General features: G+C 42.0%; 1 protein-coding gene across 1 annotated transcript; it reads right to left on the bottom strand.

Moving 5' to 3' along the window:
* Positions 1-908: 908 nt before the first annotated feature.
* On the bottom strand, positions 909-5,559 carry LOC119086223 (interferon-inducible GTPase 1-like). Its single transcript, XM_037196918.1, has 4 exons — positions 5,495-5,559; positions 5,048-5,149; positions 4,293-4,395; positions 909-2,141 (listed from the first exon to the last, which is right to left on the bottom strand). Exons 1-4 carry the CDS (start codon positions 5,557-5,559, stop codon positions 909-911), a joined length of 1,503 nt encoding a protein of 500 aa, XP_037052813.1.
* Positions 5,560-12,415: the final 6,856 nt, after the last annotated feature.

Raw genomic sequence — 12,415 nt, 5'->3', positions numbered from 1 at the left:
TGGGAACAGGAATTATTAGCACACAAAAGGGACACTTCCAGCAATCCACAGGAGGATGTCATGGGTGTACTGAGAATGTCAAATACCAACAGCAGACACCCTTCTTAACAATTTATTAAGTAGTTTATAGTGCCATATATGGATCCAAGTAATTCTTCACCATCATAACCAAGATAGGTAATGACAGAAAGGAGACAGGTGTCTCTACTGCTCCTGGAACAGAATTATAGGTGTTCTTTATTGTCTCTACAAAGATTCTGATGAGGAGTTTTAGGAACTTGTTGATATTAACAAACGAGATTTGTAGTTATGGTTTCTTTTGATTATGGTTTCATAGTCGTCCTGTTGATAGAATCTACAAGTCATGGTAATTACTCTCTAAAACAGACTTGATGAGTGCAGAAAGAAGTATCATTCAGGTGTGTGTGTGTGTGTGTGTGTGTGTGTGTGTGTGTGTGTGTGTGTGTGTTGTGAGGCACAATGAATGCAGCAGAACAAGATGCATGAAAAGGAAGGAATGATTGTGCACAGGTTCCAGAGAGACTGAGATTACAATAGAAAAATCATTACATCATTGTAAGGAAATATAGAGATGACACAGAGCTTAGTGTGTGTGTGTGTGTGTGTGTGTGTGTGTGTGTGTGTGTGTGTGTGTATTCAAGTATGCATGTTGAGTTAAAAGACAGAGAGGAGGGTGTGTGTCGGGGAGCAGAGAGTTGAAGAGAGATTGGGAACTGCCCAGTTCTGACATATTAAGACCCATGACCCTATCCTTAGGTTTTCCCATGTGGTGGTAAATTGGCTAGTGTAAAGAAATGATGTCAGAAGGGGAAATTTATCTAATGGCTCCCCAGCATTAACCATTTGATGTTGTCATGGTCAGTAGCTGAGGGTGAGTTGAGCTTGAACTAGTTTCTTAAATATGTCTCTTTAAGGAGAACTTTGGCATCTTCAGTCACTATGTTAAGGCACTGAAGTTGTAAGTTATAGAATTTACGATAGTAATGAGGTATAGCAGAGGACATGAAAAGGGTTGAGCCTATATTCTTCCCAAATTTGAGAAGCATTTCTGTAAATGTTTCTTCTTTCTCAGTTTCTGACAATCCAGGAGATGTAAGTTTTTTTTTCAACCTTTCAACAGGCACTTGGGTATCTTTAGCTATGAATTCCAGTGATTTGTTATCCACTCCAAAGTGGACACAATATTGGTTTAAAATCTCTTTCTGCTTCTTCACATCACTGTCCAGGAAGGTGCCCACTAGAGGAAGGATCTTCCAAATGGTACGCATGCTGGCTTCTTTCCAGATAGTCTCCTTAATAGAGTCACGGTTTCTTTCAATGGCTGCCCCTGTAATATCATGCAAAAAAAGCATAGTACTGTAGCGTTTTTGAGCCGGTGCCTCCTTTTTCAGCATCTGCCTCAGGAATGAAAAATCGTAGTCATATGAATGGTGATTAGAGATCAAGAAAACCAGCGGTGCATCCATGTCATTCTGACAAAGGGTATTCATATAGTCGCTTCTCATCTGCTGCAGGCTCTTTTCTCTGTCAAAGGTGTGTAGTTGGACTTCCTTTTTCTCATGGAAATCAATGTCCACCTTGGTTCTCACAAAGTAGAAATTCTTATTCATAAGTTTTATTTTTCTGGCAAGGTCTAGTTCAAGTTTTGTAAAACACGTGTCAAAAACAATAATGAAGAAGTCATACTCTTGGAATTTCACTTTCTCCAGATAATATATTCGCTGAAAGTCCATAGTTTCAATGCCAGGCAGCTTCCATAAATTCAAAGATTTAATTTGGGGGTATTTGTATGGAATTCTCTCCATAGTTGACTCTCCTATCCCAACTTTAGCTGCACCTTCCTCTTCAGGACCAACCTCCCTCAGGGCATTGATGAAGCTGGACTTCCCTGCTCCAGACTTTCCCATCACAGCAATGTTGATTGGGATGTCATCAATATTTTTTACTGTATCCCTTAGTACAGATTTTTCCCACTGAATGTTTCCGTTTGTCAGTTGCTGCTCAATGGAATGGATGGTTTCCTGAGGAATGATTGTGTTTTCTGCTTTACACGTCATTAAATATTCAGGGAAGCTGGGTTCCCAAGAGAACTGAGCCATGACTGTGAGTGAACAAAGACCCTGAAAGAAAGAAAGAAAGAAAGGAGAGTAAGTTGCTAGAGACCAAAGATGCTTTGTGCTTAGTGCTGTGTGCTCTATGCTGTATCAGTGACCGTGTGATGCTGACTAGTTTACAGACATGTTGTGCTGAGTATTCTTTGTCAACAGTCTACAAACTAGAGTCCTCGTGGTAGAGAACACCTCAGTTGAAGTCAGCTCTATCACTTTGGTCTGGGGGCATGGTTATGGGGGCATTTTCTTGATTGAGTGTTGATGTGGGAAGACTCAGTCCAGTGTGCATGGTACCATCCCGGGGCAGGTGGTCCTGGGTTGTCTAGGAAAGCAAATGTTCAAACTATAGGGAGCAAGCCAGTAAACAGCATCCCCGCAATGTTCCTGCCTCTGCTTGTGTTTCTGCCCTATTTTCCCTCAGTGATGGACCGTGATAAGAATGTGAAAACTGCAAAAACCCCCTTTCTCCCCAAAATACCTTTGATCATGGTGTTTATCCCAGCAATAGAAAGCAAACTAGGACATATTTCCACTTGCTCTCCATTAAACCCTTAATTATGGAGACATTAAAACTTAAATAAAATATATGAAATAATATAAAATTCTGCCTGTGTCCTTTAGTCAGCATTATATGAGCAATTGTGCTTCTTCTAACATGACTGGAGTATTCTATATGAAATCCATCTGTGCACACTTCCCTGGGAGTGTACCTCAAATTATTGGGCAATTAAACAACATATATCTAGTTTCTCAAATTGAAAATTAAGTAATAATGAGTAATAATTGACATCTGTGGTTAATCAATGCTAAATATCTCTACAGATCACATAGATCTTTCTCTATTTTATTTTTATTTTCGAAAGATGTCAGTAAGTCCAGTCAGCTGAGGATTCTGTAGAGGTGAGAAGTCTCTCTAGTGGCTGCTCCTTTACTTCTCTGATCTTTCAGCATTTACCCTGATTTCTGACTCCAGAATCTTATTATTAAGACCAACTGGAATTCGCACTACATATATCTAATTAGCCCAGACCCCATATTTCTGCCCTTTATTCTTCACAAACCTGACTACTAGATCTCACCTTGCAGCACAATGGACCTCACCATCAGTTATGGAGACAGCAAATCTCTGCTGTCACCCTGGAACCTCCTCTTTCTGTCTCAATATCAAATCAGTTCTCAGACTCAAAGTATATTTCTAAATCCTTTCACAATTGATCACTCTTCCTTCATTATCTTCTTCAAGATCTCCTCAATTTCAGATTTGATTATATCACCAACATTACTATATTTCCTGTGACCGTTCTTGCAACAACATGGATGATCAAACAGCTGGAGTTATCTTTTTGACACTGACGTCATGTCATGCCAAGTCAATTCTGAGAGGCACTATAAAGATTCCCATTTCATTCAGGGAAAGTTCATTAGGTATATAGTGCACATGCTACATACAACATTCCTTTGACATTTATTATTGCACTTCTGGGCCACTGGTGTCTGAATCCCAGTCACCCCGGTATCTTGGGCTGTCTTCTCATCTCAGGACTTTGTACTTAGTGACTGCTTCCTTTCCTCGTTGCTCTCCCCCAGGAACCACATGGTTATTCACTTAATCACCTCTCTCTAGGTTCTGCTTCGATTACACAGGATTCAGTACTGATGTTCTCATTGGGAGCTAGAACTATACCTGTCTCCATCATTCCCAATCTTTTGGTTGTGTTTCAATTTCTCCACAGCAACTGCTACCATATAATGTGTATTTTTCTGGGTTTATTTGCTATCATTCTCCCACAGTGTAATGAGCCTCATAGAGCACTTCTTCACTACTGGCACAGAGGTACATGGTGGTTTATCATCAGTGATTGAATGGGGACTATGAGTGAATCACTTGGACTTTATCATGAACATTTGTGCCTGTTCTTTAATTCCAACTGCTCAGTCCGACAGTCCAATCTACAGGACAGTTGGGGACAGCTGTGCATGAACCCAGAGCTGCAGAACTTTGTTCAAACTGAATGCAGACACAGGCCCAGGAAGGTGTGGTTAAAAAGAATGTCCTAAAAGGGAAGCTAACCCTGGTTAAATAAACACCACAGCCAGATTTACTGATGAAGGGGACAGTCACCCACAGGGCACAGACAGACAGATGTCCCTGCAGCATACAGGCTGTTCTGTCTTTTCAGTTTTTCCTTCTCGTGCTTTCAGTTCCAGCTCCTGGATTTGTGATGCAGACTCAGGTGTGACATTTGTCTGCAAGGTCTGCCCACTGAACGTGAACACGGTAAACAAGAAGGCTGTGACACAGCAAACATTACAGAAGGAAGCCTGCCTAAGTGACACCTAAGTCACACCACCACATACTGACGTAGCTCAAGTTCTCACAGATGGAGAGAAGATTCTTAGCACTCCTGCTTTACAATGAAAAAAACTACAGTGAAGAAGATTCTTCAGGCACAGATTTCCACAGCCAGCTCCAGCAGAAGCAGCCTGCAGAGAGACCTCTTCTCCACAGGAGCAGAGGCCTTGGGATACAAGGAATTAAATAGTTGAGCTGAACTAGGAAGCTAGATGAGAGTGAGATACAGCAACCTCAGGCACACTGCAGAGATATTTCATTATCTGAACATCTCATCACAACCATTTTAGGGAGAGGAATACGTGGTAAGCAAATAAATTTGATATGTTTTTTACCAAAAACAGCATCCAGATCATTTCATTTAGGTCTATCTCAACTTGGAGGATTGGCTAAGGCCATCCACGAGGCAGTCCTGTCTACCTCCCACCAAAGCACCCTAGCTTCCAAGCTGAGGATCCTCACTTTCAGGGCATGTTCCTAAATGTCTTGTTATCTATCTGCTCATTAGAGAAAAGAGATAAGGAGGGTTTAAAGTTAGATTTTAATGCTTCTGTCCACTTACCAGAAAATCCTGTGTCCGCTGGATTCACACTGCTGTAGTTCAGCAGCAGGAACCACTGCACTGTGCTCCAGGCTTGTCACTTGAAACTCACTCCTGCCGCCTCTGTGGAAAGCAGCAGGTGCAAGGCAGTTGGGCAGGACTTATTCACTCCTCTGACTTCTGCCCCTCCCCTCTAGGTGTGTGTTGGCCAATCATAGAAGAGCATGGATAAGATTGTTTTTCAGAATCACCTGCATTTCCAAGAAGTGGAAAATGAAAATCAAACTATCAGTTGTATTTCATTCTATTATGTGCAACCCTACAATAATAAAGTATGTGGAGTGTGTTGCTTGGAACCTGATGGGGGATATAAAGAAGCAGCTTGCCAGCTAGCCTGGAACACAATCCTTAAAAGATAATTGTCCGTAATCCCTGTTGATACAAATGCAGCCTGAACTAAAGTCATACAACACGTTGTCTGGGTCCTTTGCACGTTGCCAGTCAATCTTAGTCTCATCCAAGATACAACCCATCTCCTGCCTCTGTCTACAAACGGGTTTCTCTGTGTAGCTTTGCGCCTTTCCTGAAACTCATTTGGTAGCCCAGGCTGGCCTCAAACTCACAGAGATCTGCCTGGCTCTGCCTCCCGAGTGCTGGGATTAAAGGCGTGCACCACCACCGCCCAGCTCTGTCTATAATCTTTTTCACTTACAAGATTCATATTCTTTAATTCTTGTCATTCACAATACCCATGTCCTGCTGGGATTTATTACGCATTGGGTTTGACAGGTCTCACACATGCTTTCACAACCACTCTGAGTTCCTATGTGGAGCTGCCCTACTGTGTCCAGAAGATACTGTTTCCTTGTGGTCATCCACCACCTCTTGCTCTTATAATCTTTTTACCCCATCTTCCACAACCATTCCTGTGCCTTTGAGGTAGAAGTATTTATGTTACACTAAAGGCTAGACATTCTTCAGTGTCTTAGTCTCTGCATCGTGGCCACTGTGGTTATCTGTATTGATTATCATCTACTAAAATGAAGAGCATCCATTGTAAGGGTTGAGTGATGTCTTAATCTATGGGCATAATGAGAAATCATTAGGAGGTGGCTTAATAGCATGTCCATTTAACAGTAAAATAATAGTTATTTGTTCCTAAGGTATATAATCTGTTCAGCCTTAAGTTCTTAGCCAGATATGGGTTTTATCTTGTGGAGAAGCTATTAAATCCAATCAGGAAGCAGTTGGTTCTTCCATGCCAATTTTTCCACTATTGTACTTGTAGGTAGGTCTTGAGGGTCCTCTCACTGTTGTAGCTCAGAGAAGTTCACAGCTGCGTGTGATTTATGATTCCCCTTCTCCTCTGGTACTATAGACAGTACCTTCCAGCATTATGAATGCTAGCCAGTAGTGATGAAGCTTCCGGGTCGGTATCAACTTGATTTTGCCATGATTTATAAGTCAAGCACGTGGTATGTTCACTAATTGGAAGTTACAAATTCTGGAAGTTAACCAAGAGCTGTATCAGTGGCCTATAATGGTCAGGGACAACACTGGCCAACAACTTTAAAAATCTGATTCCTGGGATACAGGTCTGTCTATTTGTTGCCCTGTGGTGTCTAGCTGGGGCATTGTTGCCCAGGTTGAGGTCAACTCTATCTGAACTCCTTTCATATATGTGTATAGATTTAGTTTAGGAAGCCTCGACAGTAGTAGGTTTTCATTTGACTTTTTAAAATACTTTAGTGTTATTTATCCCTCCATTCTCCCTCTTCATATTTTTATTATTAATTCATCAATTGTTGGATATCTAGACATTTTCCTTTTCCTGACTATTGTGAATAGAGAAGAAATGAATATGGATGAGGCAGTATCTCTGTATCAGTATAGAGAGTCCTTTGGGAATATTCCCAGGAGTGGTACAGCTTGATCATGGGGTAAACTTATTTTCACTTTTTGGGGAACTTCCACACAAATTGCCTTAGTGGCTGCCCCAGTTTGCACACTCACCAGCAGTGACTGAGATTTTTCTTTCCCCACATGCACAACAGAATTTGTTGCCATTTGTATTTTTGTTTCCAGCTACTCTGGGTGGGGTGAGATAAAAATCTCAAAGTAGTTTCTATTTGTGATTTCCTGATAGATAGAAATGTTACACATCTAACAAATGTTTCTCAGTCATTTTTATATTATCTTTTGAGAAGCTGTGTTTGGTTCATGCTCCAATTTAATGTTGGGTTGTTTGTTGTTTTCTTGATGTGTAATAGTTCTTCATAGGTTCTAGATCCTAACCCCCTGACCAGTACTTAGCTGGCAAAGATTCTTCCCATTTTGTAGGCTGCCTCTTTGATTGAGTGATGGTGTCTTTTTCAAAAGACATTCTTGAGACAGTGTCTTAACTCTATCCAAGAGTGGTCTGGTACTGACTTGTAGTCTAGGCTGGTCCTGAGCTTATGGTGATCCTCCTGCCTCAGCCTCCTAAGTGTTAAGACTGTAGCTGTGAGTCACTGTGCCTGCCTGGCTCAAAAAGCTCCTTTATAATTTTGGGATTCAGTCTATAGCTTATTGATGATATGTCATATTAAACTGCCCTCTGTAGATGGATATTGGGCATGGTGTACAGTGTCTAACTCTTATTTATGGCTCCCGAGCCCTTCTTCTCTGTCTGCTGCCATGCTCCTGGCCATCATGGGCATGGATGCACTCTCTGAAAGTTGGAGCATGCCCCTCCTCCCCCACCACCTGGAATTAAATATTTTCTTTTATAAGTTACTTGATTATAGTTTTTCTTCACAGCAGTGCCAATAAACACTGATTTCAAGTTAGAGTAGTAAAAAGGACATGGTTCTATCATAAAACAAAACACAAAACACACTGATTAATGGAATAGGACCAGGGACACTGGTGTAAATACACACACCTACAATCATAGGCTTTTTGACACAGAACTCGATGATACATACTGGAGCAAATATAGCATCTTCAAGAATCTGTGCTGGGAAAACTGAATATTTAACATGTTGAAGAATGAAATTTGATTGTTATCACCCATCCTGTCTGAAATCAGTTCCAAAGTAACCAAAGACTTCAAAGTGATACTTAAAATTCTGATACCTCCATGGGAACATATAAGGAGAACATTTCAGAAAGTTCGGGTAAGAACTTTCTTAATGGAACCCTCTTCACACAAGAAATGCAGCCATCATACAACAAGTGAGAGTTTATGAAGTTATGCTTCTGTTGTGGCTGCATTGCGAGACACCCCCTCCCCCCAGCAAGACCACCAATGCAAAACACACAGGAGTTTATTGGTAACATGCAAGCCTGGGCTTGGTCCGTGTCCAACACTCGACACAGTGGGTGTTGGGTTTTTAAAGGGAGAAACTGCAAGCAGGGTGGTACAAGTCTTTGCATCATATGATTGATTGGGTGAGGGTATGTAACCTTTGAATTTATTGGTTGGGGGTTACAGTTACCATTTTTGGGCAGGCCTGGACAAGTCCCAGTCTTTGTCCTTGAGCTGCCATGGGGGCTGACTGGCCTTGCACATACTGACTGTGGGGGCTGACTCAGTGGCCCAGGCTCTGTCCTTGAACTGCCATGGAGGCTGGCTGGCCTCACACATTCATATTGACCCCATGCACGTAGCTCTATGTTGGTGAGGGGTCCCAGACAGTAAACAACTAGCTGAACCTTGAGCAGTCAGAGTACGTGCAGAAAGGGAGCTACTTCAAGGACTAAGTCTTTTGTTCACGGCCCTCCCAGAGACTGCTTGCTCAAGTCTCAGGAAACTGAAATTGAGGCCTGATCTCTGAGAGAAGACTGAGCAGCCTGTTATGGCATCTCCCTAGTCCTTTCACTTCCATACTTTCAAACAAAAACAAAAACAAAAAACAAATTTTACTGTAGGCATCATTCAGAATGGGAAAAACCCTTCACTAGTAGTACATCATCGGAGAGAGGTTTAGTGTAAAGAATATGTGGAGAGCTCCAAAAAGTAAACACCAAGAAAACAAGCAATCCAATTAAAAATGGGTTATGGAACTGAACAGAGAGTTCTCTAAAGGGGAAAGGCAAATGACTAAGAGATACTGAAAAGAGTGTTGAGCATGGACTGAGCAGCTACAGCACTGTTGGCCCCTCTGGTGTGAGACAGCCACTGCTCCATCTGCTCAGCACCCAGTCTCAACTGTGGGGTAGACATCTCAGGTGAGATTCAGCTGTTGTTACTATTTCAAAGTGAGCTAATTTAATGAATTGTATGCCTAAACATTAACAAAAATAATGAATGAATGAACAAATAAATAATAAGTAAATAAAGCGAACAAGCAAACAAGATGTTGGTCAGAGAAGCAGGTAGGTGAATGCAGACCTTCATGTCTCTATCCTCTCCTCCAAATCCAACGTTCTAGTCGCATGCCCGGATCTGCAGCTGACCACCTGCTTCAGCCTCTCCTCACTCTGTCCCCATTCCCATGAAGCTAAGCAGATCATGGTGTAGCACTCTGCTTTCTTCCTTTCTGTTGACCTCCTAAGCCCTATGTCACAGCCCATCCCTGTTCCTAAGTGTCAGCTGCCAATATCTAGACACACTTTGTACCTGTAATCCCTAGTGGGCACCACCATTAGGATCCTAGAAGAATTTCCTACCAGGCACCACACAGTCACCACCCCTCCTAAGAACCAGAGAGGACAACAGAGTCTAAGGAAAAAAAATATTCACTCAACAAAGACAAAACCAGATAGCAACATGTACAAATACAATCTTCTCAAATCCCAATGCCTAGACACTAGCATGAAAAACATAATTGATAATAAACAGGAAATCCCTGCTCCATACTCTCCTCTTACAGCAATGTTTAATGGGATATTATCAATATTTTCTTTATGCATCACTGATACAGATTTAGCACCCCCAAATATTACCTTTTGTCAGGTGTAACTCAACTGAACTAATGGTTTCCTGAGAAATAATTTTATTCTCCCCTTAAACTTCTGAAAGTATGTAGTCAAACTGGACTCCAATTTCCATGGTCTTCATTCTTAGATGCATCAGAGAAGAACTGACTCATGACTGTGAGTAAATAAAGGCATGGAAAGGAAGAATGGAGAGTAAGCTGCAAGAGAACACAGGTGCCTTTGTGCTTAGCACTGTGTTCTCTATGTTGCAGACTCAGTTATCTTCTGGTGTTGACGAGGTCCCATGTATCTTGTGCTGGTTATTTTTTGTCCACAAGAAGGACTCTATATCCTGTCAGAGGGATGTGTGCTCCTTCATGTTCATTTTGACACTCTTCACCCTAGCTGGGTAATGAAGAGTCTAGATGTCCATCAACTAATGGATGGGCAATGACAATATGATACATATACACAGTAGAATATTATTCACTGGTAAATGACAATACAATTATGAAAATTTCAGGTAAATGAATGCATCTTGAATACATGTGGAGTGATGTAACTCAGACCTAGAGAAAGAAACACTGAGTGTTCTTTGTCATATATAGATCCTACCTTTGAATCTTTAGATTTGAGTCATTCACTTGGAATAATAGACTCCAGGAAACTAGAAAAGAGTTACTGAAAGAAGGGAAGAACAGTCTTAAGGAAGAATATTGTGGTTGATTTTATTGTCAACTGGCCACAAATTAGAATCACTTGATATGGAGCCTCACCTGAAGAAGTGTCCTGATTGCCTTGATGGACAGTAGAAGACCCACCCAGATGCCAAGGGTAAGACAGGGGGACAGTCACTTGCCTTGTGCTGACTTGGCCTTCCCTCTCACTGCAGGTTGACTACCCTGTCTCTGCTGCTGATTCCTTCACTGATATCAGAACAAATATTTCCAGGCTTCCATCTTGGACTCTGGATCAGTGGCTTTCTAGGAAGCTTCTAGAATTTCAGTGCCAGACTGGGACTGTGGAGGTACCAGCCTTGTGGCCTAAATAACTATGAGGTTGTTGGCCTGCCTAGTGAGAGACAGCCATTGTGGGACTACCCTAAATGCTGAGGCATCCCCCATCAAGTATTGAGCCACCAGTAGGTTCTCAGCCTCTTAGCTGTGTTTCATGTGTTGATATCATTCCAGTGTAAGCTGCCTTACTATATTATTACATGTTATGTATATATAATATACATACATTAATTCCATTGATTCTTTTCCTCAGAAAACCACAGCTAATACCAAAGGGGTTGGTAGAACACAAGTGGTATGAAGATGGAAAGGTGAATAATGGGGAGAGATTAAGTGGGGAGGGTGGTGGGAGGGCAGGGCAGAGGAGGAGGGAGTGGAGGAAGGAGTCAGTAACTGAGGATGTCTGAAAACACTATACTGAATCCTGCTATTGTATGTGTGCTTAAGGAGTTCCAATGTACTTACTGTGTGCAGGAGTGAGAGGGTAATGCTCATTCAAGAAGCTATAGCTTATCAAACAGAAGCTCAGTGCCAGATGTGGGATACCTCTCCTGGAGTTGTTGATCAGGGAGATCCCAGAGACCTCCAAACAATACAGGCTATTGCTATTTTTCTTGATTCACCAGAACCTGATGGTAAGTTTCTATTGCTAAAGACACCATAAACTTAGTCACAAGACATTGAGAACCGATGTCACTAGCCAGAACTTCCTGATGTCTGGCTGGCATTCACAGTATTGGAGGGCACTATGCAGGCTGATGATGGAGAAAATTCATCAACAGTCTTACCTGACTGAAGATTTGTTCAAAGACCAGTTCCCATGGGAAGAACACTTGCCTTCCTCTTCTACAGAACCCTTGGCATCTAAATTGACCACTGCCCTATGAAATCAAGACCCAAGATCTAGCTATGCCCTGCCATTTCCAGTTTATTTTCTTTTACTTTATCAGCTAGCTTTACAGAGCCTAGTGACAGCCATGTCCCTTTACCCCAGAGTCCAGAGTCACTACTGCAGCATGCCTCGACACTGTGGGTCTGAAATGCTATCTTGTGGGCAACTATGACTCATGTTGGAATAGAGTCCTGTTCTACCAAGCACAAGTCTCTGGAGCTTCTCTTTTCTGTTAGAGCCATGCCAGTCCTATACTCTGTTCCATAGGGATAAAGTTATCGTCACATCCCTTCTTCTGAAATGAGCTACTGAGTCATATCTCAGAGTCACAAACGTGTGTACATATGTATCTGTGTGTACATTTGTGATCTGCTCTCCTGGGCATTTAGAATGAATATAAACCTCAAGTCCTTGCTGTCACAGACCCTGAGCACAGAACCGCCACGCCACTGCAGTTCTAAACACATCTGCCCTAGAATGGAGTGCGGCTGTGGGTTCCTATGGGCACTTTACAAGGGCTGCTGAGGGACAACAGTCAGCATTGATTTGTTATGTGTCTTCAAAAGCTCAATACATTGC

This window comes from Peromyscus leucopus, chromosome 19 (assembly GCF_004664715.2).
Source record: "Peromyscus leucopus breed LL Stock chromosome 19, UCI_PerLeu_2.1, whole genome shotgun sequence".
Taxonomy (NCBI): domain Eukaryota; kingdom Metazoa; phylum Chordata; class Mammalia; order Rodentia; family Cricetidae; genus Peromyscus; species Peromyscus leucopus.
This window is presented reverse-complemented; position numbering and strand designations above follow the sequence as displayed.

Coding starts and splice junctions, on each gene's coding strand:
- LOC119086223 (XM_037196918.1), bottom strand. CDS start 5,559: ATGGGTTGTATCTTGGATGAGACTAAGATTGACTGGCAACGTGCAAAG. Junction 5,150..5,494: donor AAGGACCCAGACAACGTGTT/GTATGACTTTAG, acceptor TGCTTTCCACAG/AGGCGGCAGGAGTGAGTTTC. Junction 4,396..5,047: donor AGCGGACACAGGATTTTCTG/GTAAGTGGACAG, acceptor GTTCACGTTCAG/TGGGCAGACCTTGCAGACAA.